Source organism: Cebus imitator, unplaced genomic scaffold (assembly GCF_001604975.1).
Source record: "Cebus imitator isolate Cc_AM_T3 unplaced genomic scaffold, Cebus_imitator-1.0 Scaffold449, whole genome shotgun sequence".
In the NCBI taxonomy this organism is placed as follows: Eukaryota; Metazoa; Chordata; class Mammalia; order Primates; family Cebidae; genus Cebus; species Cebus imitator.
This window is the reverse complement of record NW_016107764.1, coordinates 38,953-51,866: the sequence shown is the minus strand read 5'-3', so window position 1 is coordinate 51,866 and position 12,914 is coordinate 38,953. Positions and strand designations below refer to the sequence as shown.

At 56.5% G+C, this 12,914-nt stretch overlaps 1 protein-coding gene across 3 annotated transcripts in view; it reads left to right on the top strand.

The window, feature by feature from the left end:
• The window catches only part of SLC45A4 (solute carrier family 45 member 4), a 104,430-nt gene that overhangs the window by 77,939 nt on the left and 13,577 nt on the right, over positions 1 to 12,914 (top strand). For all 3 annotated transcript variants that reach the window (XM_017511447.2, XM_037732475.1, XM_017511448.2), the window contains exon 3: positions 12,143 to 12,331. In XM_017511447.2, the coding sequence (XP_017366936.1) occupies positions 12,143 to 12,331 (189 nt within the window). The remainder of the gene's footprint in view (positions 1 to 12,142; positions 12,332 to 12,914) is intronic.

The following is a 12,914-nucleotide window of genomic DNA, read 5'->3' as shown; positions in this document are numbered from 1 at the left end:
TCTCATTAAAGGGTTTTTTATTGTATTATTTGTTTATTGTGAGATGGTCTTGCCCTGTTGCCCAGATTGGAGTGCAGTGGTGCACACTCGGCTCACTGCAACCTCTGCCTCCCAGGTTCAAGTGACGCTTGCCTGTGCCTCAGCCTCCCGAGTAGCTGGGATGACAAGTGTCTGCCACCACACCCAGCTAAATTTTTTGTGTGTTTTTACTGCAGATGGGGTTTTACCATGTTGGCCAGGCTGGTCTTGAACTCTTGGCCTCAAGTGATCCGCCACCTCTGCCTCCTAAAGTGCTGGGGTTACAGGTGAGAGGCACTGCACCGGGCTGTTTTTGTTTTTGTTTTTTTAAATACACAACATCTCTATTGATAAACCATAATAGTAACCGTCAGTAAGAATTAATTTTTTCCTTAATTTCCAAAAACTTGCCAGTTTTAATTTAATAGCATTCTCAAACCAGCTCTAAGTCAGCATGTGGCAGGAGGCAGGGTATAATGAACGAACGTCTGCAGCCCAGCCGTGTCCTGGGACCAGCTCATACTGGCTCCTGAGAGCCAACGTACATTTTCAAGAACTTTGCGGGCTGGTTGTTACACACATCCATCGTGAAAAAGTTGCATGCTTACAGTTGATTTAGGTTAGCAAAGGTAACGCGTGCTTAGCACTTCCGGATGCCCCGACTCCCTTTCGCCATGGTGCGTCTGCCTGCATACCTGCGGGCTGGAGACCCACTCAGCGCTGTGCTGCTCCTCTCGACTCCTGTGTGGGGGCGTCACCTCAGCAGCTTGAGATTTGGCGGGGTGGCAGTGTCTACACCATGGAAAGTGGCAAACACTGGAAGGAGACGCCAGTCCAGCCCAAGCTGCGTGAGCACTCACCTGGGAGCTGTTGAGTGTGCGTGTTCATGTTGCAGCAGCAGCATCCCCATCTTCACGTAAGGCCTTGGTGCGATCGTTCCCTGCTTGGGTATTTGGGGTGTTTATGGCCATTTGTTACAATCAAAGCTATAAACAGAAGTACGTAAAGGTGGCAGTCAGGTTTCCCCTCTGTCCCTAATTCAAACCATAAAGGCTTACAGCTGAAGGGACGTTTCCTGTCATCTTGTCCAAGCCTTGGATGTGAACCAGCCAGTGGCCAAAGCGTGGTGCGCAGAGCAGGGGGGCTGGCATGTGATGCGTTATTGAGATTCCATGGCCCTATGCGCAGGAGCCAGAGGAGGGTTCTCCTGCCCCTCAAGTCCCTAGTAGCTGTGTGAGCTTGCCCAGGAAAGTGCAGTGCTGATACTGTCCACTTTCTGACGAAGCGGAAAGAGAGCAATACTGAAGAAGAGCATGTGGCACAGACATGCTGAGTGCGTTTTCCTGGCCAAACTGGGCATGCGGCACTGATGACAGCCCCAACGACGTGGAATCAAGCCTGCCCTGCAGGGGGACCGAGGCATGCAGGTGCTGGGGCAGCACCTTCCTTGGAGGCTCAGCTTCACCCCTAAAGACCCCCTTCTGCAGGCCGGCTGTGGTGGTGAGATGCAGAGCCTGCGTCGGGCACTGGGTGTGGGGCCTGGCCCCGCTGGAATGTGCTATTCCTGCGGTTTTAATTGGGCCTGGGCAGAGCTACATGACCTTGAGCCTTGATTACCCAGGTGCTATTTTCCAGTGCCCATGGAGGGAGGAGAACCTGGGTAAAGGAACTGAACTGGGGTCTCTAGATGTCGGGCCGTTTGTCCTCCCCAGCCGCTGTTGAGAGGTGACCAGCACTTAGTGTCGCTATGTGCTGGGCCTTCACAGACTCAGATCGGTGTCACGTCCAGTAACTTCCCAGTGTGATCCATGACTCTGCGCCATGTGGAGACAGTGTTTCCTGCTGTGCCTCTCAATGTAGTGGGCTCCTTGCATCTGATGGGGGAGGGTTCCCTGTGATCCCTGGGCCTCCTTGCCTGTGCCTTTGCTCAAGGGTTCTTTGTCTGAAAGATGCCAGTGGACAGGTGACCCAACCACTCAGTGTGGGTCCTACAGTTCCAGGTGTCCACCCACCTGCTGTTGCTGGGCGCTGCCCAATGTGGCATCCAGCTCCAGGTAGCCACACTGCCCTCTGGGAGCAGCCATTCCTAACGTGCCCTGTTGAGCCAGTGGTGACCTCACGATCCAAGATTTTGACCTCGGGCACTTGGCTGTTCGTCTGGTCCAGGGAGTACTAGGCTGGAGCAAATTAGCCTCCTCGTGGTCCTCCCCACCCTCCTGCTTGTAGTGAGACCTTCACAGGGACCTCCATGTCGCAGCCCAGGCACCTCTGAGGGTCCCTGCTGCCTCTGCAGGAGGTGCCATGCTCTCAGCCCAGAGCCAAGGCCTTCCCAGCCTGGCTGCCCCTGCCCTGTCTCCAGCGCTCCTTCCCATGCTGTGCTCTTCAGCCTGCCCTCTGCTCCCATCCCGGGACCTGCCAGGTCCTTTTTCTCCCGAGGCGACCTTAGCCCTAGAAACGTGGCCAAAATGTGGCTCCTCCCACACCAGCGTTCTTTGCAGACAGCATTCTGTCGGACACAGGTCTTTTCCCCCATTTCACAGGGGAGAAAACAGGCTGGGACGGTGGGGGAGATGCCTCACTGGGTGTTACACGCTGTTCCCGCTGCCGCCACAGCGTCCCTGGAGCAGGAGGTGCTGCCCCAGCAGCCACGTGCCTGGGTCCCCATGCGGGGCAGGCCTGGTTCCACGTTGTTGGGGCTGTCGTCAGTGCCACGTGCCCGGTTTGGCCTGGAAAACGCAGATCTCATCATGTCTGTGCCACACGGTCTTCAGTATTTTTCTTCTTTCCATTTCTTTAGAAACTGCGGCCGGGCGCAGTGGCTCAAGCCTGTAATCCCAGCACTTTGGGAGGCCGAGGCGGGTGGATCACGAGGTCAAGAGATCGAGACCATCCTGGTCAACATGGTGAAACCCCGTCTCTACTAAAAATACAAAAAATTAGCTGGGCATGGTGGTGCGTGCCTGTAATCCCAGCTACTCAGGAGGCTGAGGCAGGAGAATTGCCTGAACCCAGGAGGCGGAGGTTGCGGTGAGCCGAGATCGCGCCATTGCCCTCCAGCCTGGGAAACATGAGTGAAACCCCATCTAAAAAAAAAAAAAAAAAAAAACTGGACAGTGTCAGCACTGCGCTTCCCTGGGCAGGAGCCTTTTCGAGTGGTTAATTCCACAGGAAGGTAGTGTCAGGTGTAGATGCTGCGGCAGCGGACAGGCCCTCCCCAGGCGCAGTGTGAGCTCAGGCGGCAAGGCCGGATGGTGGAGGCAGCACTGGCCTGAACGCTGCTCCTGGCAGCACCTAGCCCACCAGGGCCCTTCCTCCCACACTGCTTACCCCATTCCAGAGCTGGGCACACCTGGGGCTTCAGACCTTCACGTGCCACACTGTCTCAGGCCCCTGCTGGCATAGCTGTTTGTCTCCAATACTAGGACCGTCCTGTGGGTATGCATGGTCCTGTTGGCCACGCTGGGAACCCTCGGCACCCGCGGGTCCTCACGGCCCCTTCCCTCCGTGCCTTCTGTCCTGAGAGGCTTTCTGATGGGAGGCAGGCTTCAGGAGCACCCCTCCCTTGGTGAGATGGGGTGCCACTCCTGAACTCTGGGGCCCAGCCCCCGACAGCCACAGTGAGTTTTATTTGAGTCCGTGATGCAGACATGGAGGCCTGTGCTTCATTCACCTCTGGAAAACCTACTTCCAAGAGTATACTCATCAGGCCGGCTGCGCTGTGGAAAATCACCTGAAACAGACTCCAACATGTAATTGATTTACCTAGTGGACTTTCAGGGACTTCCTTACAGTTGCGTGGCGGTGCAGTGGTGGTGTCCTTCCGGCGTCGTGAACTCACTGCCCGTGGATGTCATCGGAGCACCGCGGCTTCAGAAGTGCAGGCCAGGATCTAGTGTCAGGCTGTTTTCCGTGCTTTCCCCTGTCATCTTCAGATGCCCACCTTTGCCTGGGTGCCCCTTTACATGCAGGACAGGAATTTGAAGCCCAGGCTGCTCCAAAGGCCCGAAGCAGAGCGGGTGGGCTGCCAGCTCTGAGCTGAGCATTTCTGCCCAGAGGCTGTGTGGCCCTGCCCGTGGCCAGGCCTTGGCTGTGAGGGAGGTACAGGCAGGGGAGTCTGGCTCATCACCAGCTCGTCTGTTGTCAGGGCCCACCTAGCACGTGCTGGAGTGGCAGAAGGGTCTCTGCTGTGGGCAGAGGCCGTGGTCTGTGGGTGCCAACACCTGCCCTGTGCTCTCCTACGATGAGACCTGGACAGGGCCTGCTGCCTTGAAGCTCGTGGCCTTGACACGGGAGTGCCTGAGCGCCAGGGCAGCCACCCCTGCCCGGGGTGGGGGCTTCTACCCAGGCACTGGCCTTGGCTTAGGTCCTGAGTGGGATGTGAGCCTGGTGTGTTCCAGAAGAGGAGGTGGGGTGGGCGGCTGGAGCCTGGTGTGGAGAGGGAAGCGGCCTGGCATGGGCCACCCATCTAGTGGGTAGTGTAGGGTCTTGCAGGCCGCGGGCAGGAGTCTGGACTTTGTCTGAGGGCCCTGGATGTCGTGGCGAGCATAAGCAGTGGGTTTTGGGGTGGTCACTCTGGCTGCAGGTGGTGGGCAGGCTGTGGAGGATGAGGGCAGAAGCAGGGGCCAGTGGAAGCTAGCTGTACTCACAAAACTCTACTCTTGAAAGTGCAGCTCTTTTAACGGCACTAAGCAGTTACTCAGTGTCAGGGACCTGGACAGGAAGGGCAGGAAGTCTTCAGGCAGAGGCAGCGAAGGCCCCGTGGGCGGGAGGAGCTGATGGGAGACAGTGCCAGGCAGGGATGTATGGCTGAGGTGGCAGCAGCACCTGGTGCCAAGTGGGTGGTGGCGTGGGTGGTGTTGGTGCCTCGGGGTCCTGCCGGCATGAGCAGTGGGTGATGGAGCCTTTTCTCTGACTTAGGGGACCCCAGAGGAGGTCTAGATACAGAACGGCAGATGGAGAGATGAGTTTGGAGTGTACAGAATTAGAATTTTCCTTTCTCTCCTCTAAGGCCTGGGTAGCTGTTGGCTTCTGGCACTGATAAGGCAGCCGAGGGCATGGCCAGCTTTGACCCATGAGCTTAGCCAGGGCTGCAGGACACGTCCTGCATTGTGTGCTCTTCAGGGAGCTTCTGGAATCTCAAGCCAAAGGCCGTACGGTTGCTTATACAGCTCTGATAACATCTGTATCATCACAAAGGTGTTTGCTGATTGCAACATATGTTTTAAAGAGCCATGAGGATGGTGGATGGGCAGAGAGCAGCTGATGCTCCAGCCGCAGTGGGTGCATGCCCGAGGAGCTGGCCAGTGAAGACAGGTGCCCACAAGCTGGGCACAGGGGTAGGCTTTGAGACAGGACAGCAGCTGTGGAATGTTCTTGCTGGTTTTCTGGAGAGTCAGTGTCCTGCTTGGGTCTGGCCAGGGGCCCCTAGTCGGGCTGTGGAGGCACCCCTCCTTGTTGAAGAGGAGAAACAGTGGCCCCTGGGAGCTGCCGGGAGGCCCCTGGCACGGGGCTGCAAGGAGGGCATCCTCTTCCCGGAAACCAAGCCCAGCCTCAGGGCCGTCCTGTCAACAGACACTTGGAGTCTCCTCCTACTGGGGTCAAATCAATGGAGGCTTCAGTAAGGTTGGAATGCTCCATTTCAAAACTGCTGCCTCTACCCAAATCACCCCAGCTAAAGCCTGCAGTGAGCCGCAGGCTTGGCACCCGGCAGCTCCGCACGGCTCTTCCCTGAGGGCTCTGCCTCGCCCTCTAGAAATGAGACCCTGGGTCCCAGCTTTCAAGTTTCAATTCCTTCTCTCCTACGGAAGCCCAAAGCCTGGGAGCTTATTGTCCTCTGCCCCTTGGCCACCTGGACTCCCCCGCAGGGCTCAGGGAGCCGTGGCTGGGCCCCTGGGAAGGGCTGGGTGGGCTGTGGGTGTTGGAGCGGGGCCGCGGCACGTGTGAAAGTGCTCAGGGTGCTGCTGTCCCCTCCACTCTAAATGACGGGCCAGTTTGCAGTAGTTGCAGAAGAAGCACCTGAGCGTGCCCCTCTTTTCATACCCTCCCTACCTTCCCTTGGCTCTGTTGGTTCTGGAACATTCCTTGCAGCTGCTGGGCCCTCGCCAGCACAGAGCCTCAGTGCCAGGGAACCCAGTGCCGGCAGCCCTTCCCCTCTTGCGAGCAGGTGGCCCAAGGCCTGCGGGCCCGGCTCCCCTGGGATGTCTTTCCTGCCTGGGCCCTTCAGAAGGGGCCCCCGCCAGTGTGCCTTGACTTAAATTCATCAGAGGTCACTCAGAGATGCTAAGCATTTCCCACGAAGGATTGTGTTCATGAGCTCCATGTCACTGTGGCATTTGGTCCCAACACAGAAGCATATCTTGATGTGGAAGGCTTTGTCCATTAAGAAAGAATACAAGTTCCTGTTGCGATTCCAGATCTTTTGTTAAACGTTTATAGGCAACTTTCCCACTCCCTGACCCCTCCTGCCCGCCTCCCCCTCTGCCAGAAAGTCCCAGTTTATCACACACGGCACTGTGAACAGGAGCTGTCACACGTGATCCAAGCGTCGCCTGTGACCTCACACAGCCCCCGGCCGAGCAGTGACACAGTGAGTATTTCCTGTGAACAGGGAGCCTTCCTGGTCCCACCATTGTTGTTCAACTTTTGCCTGGGAAAAAACATAACTTATTTACTGGGGCTGGCGTTGTGTTTGTTTGGAGCTGGGCTGGGAAATGCCCCGTCCGAGGCGTCCCAGTGGCAGCCCCCTGCTGCGAACGCGGGAAACCAAGTTCCCACTGCTGGGGGCGTCGGAGCGGGATCCGAGGGGCGGGAGGCGGTAGGCAGCCTTGCCCTTCCAGGGCCGCCTTGAAGATAGGATGGAAAATGTTTATTTTTCTTGCCAAGGTGCTTAGACAAAGGGAGCTGTCCCCTGTTACTTGGGACCATCGTGCAGCCCAGCTCTGCGGGCACCTGGTGGGCATCCTGTGGCCATGCTGGCTCAGGTGCTAGGGACTGAGATGGTGCCCCTGACTGCCTGGAGGGCTTGAGCTTTCCTTACAGCCTCGAATGGACTTTTGGGCAGACTGGGGAGGCAAGAATGAGACATAGACACTGCTGGCCCTGTCCCCGCCCCTGGCCTGTCTCTCCATCCTCAGCCTGACCTGCTCATGGTCTCTGCAGCCTCCACTGCATGCCATCCGAGGGAAGCCTCCTTGGCCCTGGCAGCCTCTCCCGCCCTGTGTACCCCAGTCGTGTGTCTCCCGTTCTGGCTGGACTCTGGGTCCCTCCAGAGTACGCAGGCCAGCACCTGGGGTGGCGCCAGGCCCACCGAGGGGTTCAGCAGTGACAGCTGTCATTGGGTGTAGATGCCTGGTGCCAGCGCGCCACCCCTTCCAGGGAAAGAACGTGGAGGGCACCCCAGCAGGAGGCACAGGCGGTGGTGCCGCAGTGGGCTCTGCATCTCCACTGGTCCCCTTAGAATGCGCCAAGGGCTGGTCCTGATGTGCAGGCTTGGGGTTGTCCGAGCAGAGGGGAGGATGGAGAAAGGAACCCCGCAAGCCCGGCAGTGTTCTGTTGAAGGTGGGAACACTGCCCTGACCCCACAGGGTATAAAGTGAAAATCACGTCAGGAAGGAACGGTGGAAGAAGCACAGTCCATGGCAGCTGTATGGTTTGAGGGGCTGCCCTGGGTCCCAAGGTAGATGGGGCAGGCATAGGGGTGAGTTAGTGGGGGTCAGAGGGAGACATGGGGAGGCCTGACCTAGGGCTGGGGGCTGGCAATACCGGAGGGATGGGCCAGGGCCGCAGGGGGGCCAGGGCATCTGTGGGGCTATAGGAGTCGGAGCGGAGGGCAGAGGGGAGGATGCTTGTGGGTGGAGGTGCCAGGGATACCTGGGGCCCCGGTCCCACCAGGCTCTGGAGGGGCCCATGGTGCAAGGCTGGAGAAGCAGCCTCCATAGGAGGACTGGGAAGCTGAGGGCCTGGCCCGGGCCCAGCAGTTCCCCCCATTCCCCCGTTTCTTCTTGTCTCCTGGGGTGAGAAGCCTCCCTTGTGGGCTGGGGCGGCTGTCTGGTCCAGGGCTGCTCTGGACCCAGCGTCTGCCCATCTCCCAAGGCTGTCAGCATGAAGGCGGGACAGGTCTGTGCATGCAGCACCACCTCTAGAGTGGGTAGACTGGGTCCCACCTACAGCTCCTCCCGACACCCAGCCAGTACTCGGGGCAGAAACAAAGCAGGAAGGTGACCACTGGAAGAGGGAATGCCCGGGTTTCTCACTTGGCACCACTTTTAACCCAATGGTTGGCCTTGGTTGATGCAGCCCAGGGTGGCTAAAACTTGGGTGGATAACTCCACTCTCCCTTTCTTGAAAAGCCCACAGGCAGAGTTAGGATATGGGGCGGGAATTTCAAACCCTGTGTTAAATAAAACCACAAACACTCTCAAATCACTCTCAAAGGAATATAACAGTGTCGCCTATAATACAGCTTCCACAGTGTCTAGGATACAACTCAGTATTATTCCACCTTTTTTTTTTTTTTGGAAGGACGGAGTTTCGCTCAGGCTGGAGTGCAATGGCTCGATCTCAGCGCACCACAGCCTCCACCTCCCGGGTTCAGGTGATTCTCCCCCCTCAGCCTCCTGAGTAGCTGGGATTACAGGCATGTGCCATCACACCCAGCTAATTTTGTATTTTTAGTAGAGACAGGGTTTCTCCGTGTTGGTCAGGCTGGTCTCAAACTCCCATCCTCAGGTGATCCACTCACCTCAGCCTCCCAAAGTTTTGGGATTACAGGCGTGAGCCACCGCACCGGCAGCCATGTTTTTTTAAAAGCAAAGGGGACCCTTGCTCAGAAGGCAGTGGAGGCTGACCCACGATGACGCCACGCGCCGTGCTGGCCAGATGGGTGTGCACAACTATGCCGAAGGACAGAAACCACGCTCAGAATGGAGAGCAGGGAGTCCCAGCAGAGAAATAAAAGCTATAGAAAAAGCCAAATGGAAGCTCTAGGTCTGAACAAATAACAGCATCAAAACAGAAAAGGAACCAGATGCAGTTAACGGCAGATTGGAGAGGATAGAAGAGTCAGTGGACTTAATGATTAATCAGTAGAAATAATCATATGGACAAAAAAGGAAATGAAGGAAGCCCCAGGAAACAGGGATGACCTCAAAGGTCTCATGTCTGTAATTGGAACCCCAGAAGAAAAGAAATAGAGAATGGGACATAAAATCTTAAAGGGCCAGGAGCAGTGGCTCAATCCTGTTATCTCCGCACTCTGGGAGGCCAAGGTGGGCAGATCGCTTGAGCTCAGAAGTTCAAGACCAGCCTGACCAACACAGTGAAACCCTGTCTCTACAAAAAATACAAAGACTTAGCCGTGTGTGGTGGTGCACACCTGTACCCAGCTACTCAGGAGGTTGAGGCACAGGAATTGCTTGAACCCGGGAGGCCAGACATTACAATGAGCCAAGATTGCGCCATGGCACTCCAGCCCTGGGTGACAGAGCAAGACCCTGTCTCAAAAAAAAAAAAAAAACCCACAGCTTTGAAGTAAGACATATGGAATGTTTTCTAAACTTGGTGAAATGTTAATATAAATCTACAAATTCATAAAGCTCACGGAAGCCCAGCCAGGAGGTGTGTACAGAAATCCCTGTCTAGGCTCGTCATTGTCAAACTACTGAAAAGCAACAGTAAAGAGAATCTTTAAAGCGGCTCGAGGAAAAAAGATACATCAGTGACACAGGAGGGAGCCCTGTCAGAAACTGTAGCGCTCCGAACACTGCGGATGACATCCTCAAGGATCTGGGCTGGGAGGAGTTCACCTAGAATTCTGTGTCCAGCAAAAGTATTCTTCAAGAGTCAAAGGGTAATAAAGAGAGTTCAGACAAAATCCAAGCACATTTGTCGCCCTTAGAGCCCCTGTATTAGAAATGCTAAAAACAAAAAAACAACTAAAGAAAATCCTTCAGGCTTAAGGGAAGGGCTATCAGATGAAAACGCAAGTTTTTCAAAAAGGAACGAGGCCTACTGGAAATGGTCAGATGGTGTTGGTTCAGGTCAGCTAGCGTTCAAGCCCTCTGTGAGTCACAGCTCCCATCTGGTGCCAGCCTGGGTGGGTGGCACGGAGAGAGGAGGGAGCGGCCACAGCCCTCCGGGGGGGGCACGGTCTCTCAGGAGTGCATGTGGGTGGCTGAGGCGGCTTGGATGCTGTGTGGAAAAGGCAGGCACTGCTGTGCCCAGGGTAGTGGGGGCCTCCTGGGTGGATGGCCCCCAAGGAGTTTGAAAAGTGACAGCAGGTGGAGGTTCCGTAGGCAGGGAGGTGAGAACCAGCACACCGCTACAGGAGACACCCAGAGCCCTTCCGGGTACACACTGCAGAGGGGCCAGGGCAGCCAGCACACAGGCCCCGCAGCTCTGCCAGGGCCACCCGTCACAGGGTTTGCCCACAGTGATTAGTTCAGTCTGCATGTGGTGAGGGTAAGGGTAATAACCACTTCCCATTCTCTCTGCGCCCTCTGTGTAGTTTTGGTAAAGAGCCCCTTCTGAGAAATAGGCTTCCTGATGGATAATTATTAACAAGGGCAGGGACGCCAAGGAACCCAGGTCTGCCATGTAAATTCTCACCCGTCCAGCGGACACGCTCCACAGACTCCACACTTCCTGAAACATCAGTCCTTTCTGCTGACTTAGGGATAAAATTCACCCTTCCTGAGGTGTGCAGTGCAGAGGTCAAAGCAGACACCTGAAATTCTCGGCCAAATGCGCAAATATTTGAGTGGGCACGTTAGCAGTAATTGTGAAAGCTGCTTCCCTCCTCTGAAAATGATTTCCTCCTCCCACACAAGTTTATTTTTCTTGCTAGTTCAACACAATACTCTCAGTGGCTTTTGGCAGTGTGAAACGTTAGCCAGATGAGCCACTGGCGCGTCAAGCACCTTTTGTAAGGCAGCGTTTTCCTGACGTACAGCGTGGGGAGAGGGCACAGATCTCAGGTCCCCTGTGGGATGAATTGGCACCACGTGGCTGGAGCGTGGGACTCCCATCCAGATCAAGAAGAGACCCTCAGTCCCAGAACCCACCTCGCTTCGGCCACTGCCCCCCGTCAAGGGTGACCGGCACCCAGGTTCTCACAGCAGAGAGTCCTTTCCGCGCCTTTGGACAACACACAATAGGCGTCAGAGGCATGTGCCCGTCTGTGTGCGACCGCTTCGCTCAGCGCTGTGAGTGAGCTCGTGCACACGGCTGCGCGTTCCCGTGCTGTGGCGCTTATGACTGCCCACATCATGTGCCCACCTGGCTGGCGATGGACACGCGGGTTTGTGTGATAGGGAGGCAGCCTGTAGACTCAGGAACATAGTTTGAAATCAGGTAGCCCAGGGCTGAAATCCTAGCTTTGTGACCCAGGGTGGATTACCTTACCTCTCTGAACTTGATCCCTGTCTGCAGTAGGCACAGTATTTCCTGCCTCCCTGGGTGGTCAGGAAGGAGAAGGTGAGCGTGACAGGTGTCATCTGCAGCCCTTTGGCTCCAGCTGGACACATTCATCCCCACTGCCCCAACTCAGTAGCCACTCAGAGCAGCCCTTTGCTGGCTGTGGGGACCCTCTGGTGCATTTTCAGCCAGTGAGGTCCAGGTTTGGTGGGCCCTTCCTGCCTCTGTGAAGCTGCAGTCCCCATCCTGCTCTTGTAGACCGTCTGGTGTCGAGGGACAGTGGCCCTGTGCCTGTCCCCCTCCAAGTGGCCTACAGCAGCCCCGAAGCCCTGGTCAGCACCAGCCGTGTGGAGGGGCTCTCAGCCCATGTCCAGCCCCGGGCAGGGTGCCCTCCACGTGCCTGCGCGGTCAGCGTGTGCTGTCCCTCAGGCTGGGGCCTGGGCAGGTGGGGCCCACTGGCCCTCCAAGGCCCGGCTGCTTTTCTCTGGCCACCTGATGCTTATATTGTGGCCAGGTTGACTTCAGATATCTGGCCTTGCTGAAAAAAGAGTCCACCCCATAGAGACACAACCCGAGTGGGGGGTGTGCACGTGTGTGCGTGCGTGTGTGCACGCATGTATACAGAGGCACCTGCTGTCACCAGGCTCCCACACAGACTGTGGCAGAGCCCGGCCAGTGCTTGCGTGTACAACGGCCATCGTGTCCCTTGCAGGCCTTCCGGAGCAGTACTACAGCCTCACCTGGTTCCTGAGCCCCATCCTTGGCCTCATCTTCACACCTCTCATTGGGTCTGCCAGTGACCGGTGCACCCTGAGCTGGGGCCGCCGGCGGCCCTTCATCCTCGCCCTCTGCGTCGGCGTCCTCTTCGGCATTGCACTTTTCCTTAACGGCTCTGCCATCGGTAAGTTTCTCCTTGCACACGGACGGGGCTCTGACCCTGGGTAGCTCCACTCAGTAAAAGCTGAATGGTCATGACCATTCAGGCTGACCCTGTGTGGGGCTGGCCGGGCTTCTAGGGACACCCTGGCGGTGACCACCCCGCAGGCCGCCTGGCAGCACCGAAGCCAGCCCCACGTGGGAAAGCTGGAGGAACCTGTTCACAGGGAAACGCTTCCTGTTGTGACCGCTTGTTTTTGATGCGTATCTGACGCCGCGTCCTGTTTCCAGCATTCTTTCAGAAATTATCTTTGCTTTTTTTTGTTCTCCTTTTCTTCGACTTGGTGTTAAAATGTCCAGAGCCTGGTTTGATGTCTGTGTTTTGCCTTTTCGGTGGTGGTTTTCTTTTGCAACTGTGTGTGGGAAAATCCTTTTTGCCTCGAGGGCACCCATCAAAACTGTTAAAAATACAACATTTTCTGGCAACAACTTTTTGAGAGGGAGGAGCTTGCCCCAGGTCTGCATATTGCAGAGGGAGGTGGGGGAGTTGGAGCAGCCGGAGGAGAGCCCCAGGGACACTTCACAGAGCCCGAGTGGGCACTGGCCGT